This window comes from Gracilinanus agilis, chromosome 3 (genome assembly GCF_016433145.1).
Source record: "Gracilinanus agilis isolate LMUSP501 chromosome 3, AgileGrace, whole genome shotgun sequence".
Taxonomy (NCBI): Eukaryota; Metazoa; Chordata; class Mammalia; order Didelphimorphia; family Didelphidae; genus Gracilinanus; species Gracilinanus agilis.
The window spans coordinates 381,081,183-381,085,939 of record NC_058132.1 but is presented as its reverse complement, the minus strand read 5'-3'; the positions used below and the strand labels follow the sequence as shown (position 1 = coordinate 381,085,939).

General features: G+C 41.5%; 1 protein-coding gene across 1 annotated transcript in view; it reads left to right on the top strand.

Moving 5' to 3' along the window:
- The first annotated feature begins 1,496 nt into the window (after positions 1–1,496).
- The window catches only part of PCYT1B (phosphate cytidylyltransferase 1B, choline), a 108,387-nt gene continuing 105,126 nt past the window's right edge, over positions 1,497–4,757 (top strand). Inside the window, exon 1 of the mRNA XM_044666823.1 lies at positions 1,497–1,613. Within this exon, the coding sequence (XP_044522758.1) occupies positions 1,497–1,613 (117 nt within the window). The remainder of the gene's footprint in view (positions 1,614–4,757) is intronic.

The following is a 4,757-nucleotide window of genomic DNA, read 5'->3' as shown; positions in this document are numbered from 1 at the left end:
AATGTGTGTAAAAATCTGTGTGTATAACTACATATATACTCACACATATGTGTTTATATAAGGATGTGTATGTAAGCATACATATGTGTACATACAGTCATACATGTGTATAGGTGAAGTAATATGAATGTGCATATATACACACATGTGAGTACCTGAGTGTATACATATCCTTATTTACTCATGCATGTGTGCATATATGTACATGTATGTGGATGTGGTTGTGTGCACGTATGTGCACAGGGTGTATATATATACACATGTGTGAGTACATATCATATTTACTCATGCATGTGTGCATACGTGTACATGTATGTGGATGTAGTTATATACACGTATGTGCACTGTGTGTGTATATACACATATGTGTATGCACACATTTGTGTGAGTATATGTGTGTATGTGAGTATAACTATATGTCTATTCACATGTGTGAAAGTATATATGAATGTGTATGTATATGTGTATGAGTATATGTGTGTATGTCAATATGTGTCCATAGATGTCTATTTATTTATCACTCGTGGAGTAAAAGTCCCAACTCCTCAGGGTCCCATGGAAGCTTCTCCATGCCCAGAGCCCCTGTCCCCTTCTTTCCTTCCCTCACATCCTATCCTGTCCACATGATTCCTCTGGCTGCAAACCAGAGCACTTCCCTACCTTGTACTCTGTCCCCTCCTCCATGACACTCTCCCTGATCCCCCTAATCAATGAGCCCTCCCCTCTGGACCCTTACAAGGCACTCCTGTTTTGTGCCCGTCGGAGGTTCTTCTCATGTAATATGGCCTTTATCCGCATGTGTGCTGCTCCCCACCTCACTGTAGGAGGCCTACCCAGGACTTAGCCAAGCGCTCACTACACAATAGGGGGTCCCTCCATGGGTGCTGAATAAGGAGTTCGGCGTGGGGGCTGTCCATTTCTCCCAGCAGTTCCTGTCCACACGCACCTCTCCCCCACCCAGGTGGCTGCCACGTTTCTCCTTGCATGAAGGGGCGCGCTGGCCTTCCTCCTCAGAGCTGCCTGGTGCCTCTCAGGAAACGGTTTCTCCTTATCTATGCAGCGCAGCTAGCCTTCTTTGGCTCAGACTGCCCTTTGCCACCAAATGAAAAAGAAGAGATCCAAAAGCCCAAGTTCTGCTGCTCTGTGCACTGGCCGCCTTGCCAATAGAGCACATACCTCCAATGGAGTGGTACTATGATGACAGTAGCCAACCAGAGAGCATCATGCAAATGAGACTACTGTATCCCATACCAGCTGCTTCAGTGCCGGCTCGTTGTTATAGTGATAAAGTGAGGCCTTGCCGCCTTGCGTCTCCTGGAAAGAAGGGGAAGGGAAAAAAAAAAAAAACAACAAACCACAAAACAACCAAACCCTTTGGTCCCTCCAGGGAACGAAGAAAGAAGAAGGGGGGTGGGGGAGTATGTGACAAAGAAAACATTTTCCGCCCGAGAGGAAGACAACAGAAGGGCTAGAGCTGACGGGAGCATTCGCTGGCCATGCCAGTGCTCACCACTGATGCTGAGTCAGAAACAGGTATCCCAAAATCCCTTTCTAATGAGCTTCCCTCAGAAACCATGGAGGAAATAGAGCACACATGTCCTCAGCCTCGATTGGTAAGTACAGACAAAGGATGCCTATGCCTATCGTTTGGGTATGTGGGTACATAGATGTACGTATGGATGCATTTTCTCTCTCTCCAGATAGATTTCTCTTCACAAAGGAATTTTCTTTGTGGTGTCTGAGCTTGTGAGGAAAGCAGTGCTTTAGAGGATTTTCACAAATGAAAATCCGGCTACGATCTAATGCTATCTGATGCGTCTCTATGGAAAGGTTTTTAGCTTAGGAGGAACTGTTGTATTGGCTGTGTAAGAAAGAGGCTGCTTGGAATAGACGGTGTTTCCGTGTTGGGAAGGAAGGGATGGTGTTATCCTCATGTAGGGGATTCACTTCTGAAAAGAAAAGGATACCATACGATTCTGAAATGGAATTTCCTTTATTTGTCTTGGGGAAATCCCCTTATGAAACTCTGAATTGGAGCAAAGATATCCACCCTCCCTGACTGTGTGCTTACTGCTAATTTGGGGAACGAAAAATGACAGGGAGGCAAAACTTCTACATTCATCTCCAAAAAGGAAAACGGCCTCTCAAAGCTGCATTCTAAATGGCATGACCATCACACTTGGATCTTACATGAGTTGTAAGATATTTCCAGAGTACACTAGTAGGGTTTCACTTCAGGTAGGTGGAACTGGGGGATGATATGTTTGGAGAAGAGCTGTAGTCATATAACAATGAATGCATGGAAATAGAATGTTCTAAGGTATCCGCCCCACAGCATGGAAGGGGGTATCCTTTTACCTATGTTCTCCTGAATTTGGTCAACCGCTCTACTGTTGTTCAGGATCCCTACCTTGGATTTGTAGGCTTGTCGTGCCTGGCCCCCAGAGTGAGGCCTTGTTAACTGGAAAATACCAAAAGATATGGATCGCTTTCTGTTGTCTGAAGTCTTGTAAAACTTTGGGAGGTCTTGTGTTTCTTCTCTTCCTATTAAACAATGGAGGAGAGGTGAGACCATCACCATTCTACCTTGGAAGTGTAGTACAAACACAATTATATGCTTTAGAACTGGAATTTTGGTTGTAGACCACCTTTATTCCAATCCTTCATTTTACAGATGAGAAAACCAAGGCCCAGAAAGTATGGTATGTCTAAGCTAATATTAGCTGCTTAAGTGGAAATATTTTCTAGACTTTCCTGCAGTAACATGTACTATAACACCTCCAAAATTAATAAATATTCTTGACTTAAAAGTCTAGGCTCAAAGAGAATGGGAACTTTCTAATAAAAATTTAAGGATGGGCTTAAAATAACTTTGAATAAGGCAGGGAATGATTGGAAAATGGGCTAGAGATCTATGTTACTTTCTCTTTTGGAGGAAACTATGAGATTGCTGTGTATTTTCTGTATATTTTCATAATTCTAACTTATTATGAGTTGCCAACAAGGAAATCGCCTTCACTTTACCAGAACACTGATGTGTACTGAAGGATATGGCTAGTGATGCTATATCAGGGGTCGGCAACCTTTTTGGCCATGAGAGCCATAAACGCCACATTTTTAAAATGTAATTTCGTGAGAGCCGTGCAGTGCTCACAGTGCTGCTCCTGTAATAGCTCCTGAAAAAAAAAAATGGACTTTATGGCTCCTGCAGAAAGAGCCATATCTGGCCCTCAAAAGAGCCAGCTATGGCTCGAGAGCCATACGTTGCTGACGCAGGGCTATATGGTCCTCATGCCTGTGCAGACCCCAGAAATGAAGGCAGATTGCTAAGGTCTTAGATCATAACACTTTTTCAATAGTTTAGAACAAGAAAATAGAAACAGATTGATGCTAACAGTCATTTATATGGGGGCAGCTGGGTGGCTCAGTGGATTGAGAGCCAGACCTAGAGACGAGAGGTCCTAGGTTCAAATTTGGCCTCAGACACTTCCTAGCTGTGTGACCCTGGGCAAGTCACTTAACCCTCATTGCCTAGCCCTTACCACTCTTCTGCCTTGGAGCTAATACAAAGTATTGACTCCAAGATGGAAAGTAAGGGTTTAAAAAAAATAAAATAAAATAAAAGTCATTTATATAATTTACCAGATTCTTTACAAAAATCAACACTGATGCTTAAATAACCTTCCAAAATTAAAGAAAAGCAGTGAAGAAACAATCACAGTAATACTCTTTATTTCCTTTTTTTTTTTAAAACCCTTACCTTCCATCTTAGAACCAATTGGTTCTAAGGCATAAAAGTGGTAAGGACTAGGCAATAGGGATTAAGTGACTTGCCCAAGGTCACACAGCTAGGAGGTCTCTGAGGCTAGTTTTGAACCCAGAACCTCCAATCTCCAGACCTGGTTCTCAGTCTACTGAACCACCTAGTTGCCTCTCTTTCATCAACTTTTAAAAAAATTACCTATGAAAAGGAGAGAGGGTAGAGGAAAATCACCTTCCAATTCAGAGATAGGCTATTTACATTGTTCATTACTTTGATGTTTTGTTTGTTTTTTCCTTCCTTTGCCGACATTAGTACACTCTAGTGTACTCTACCTGAGGAAAAGGAAAATGAGATACAACTTATTTTATTCCTTGTTAGCAGATCTAATTTAAGACAAAGGAAAAAAAAAAACAAAACCAGAGTTTGACTCTGTTGGCTAAACGGATTAGTTCCAATAACCTATCTTTAGATTTTAATTTTCTAATATTATCAGGGGTAATTAAAAATTGGCATTAATTAAATAGAGGCTATATTCCACTGGATGATAATCACTTTCAATTTTGGTGTATTAGAAAGAAAAATGAACCTGGATTACATTTCCAAATTTTGCAACCTAGGGAAATTATTTTCTCTCTCTGGGCCATAGTTTCCATATCTATAAAATGAGGAAGCCAGAAGAGATTGTCTTTGAAATCCTATCTCTTAGTCTGCAAGTGTAGATTTATAGTCTAAATGGGCACACCTGTTCTTTATATTTTCATTTCAGGACCCAAGTAGGATAATAGAATATAGATAAGTTAGAAACCAATGAGTTTAACTCCTATATTTAACTCCTATATTTAACAGTGTTAAAGGGGTGCCATGGTGATCAGGGTTTGCCTTACTTGTTTTCCAGATGGGTTTCTTTCTCTGGACTGGAAAGCTGTGTCCAAGTATCTGTAATTTTCTCTCTCTCTCTCTCTCTCTCTCTCTCTCTCTCTCTCTCTCTCTCTCT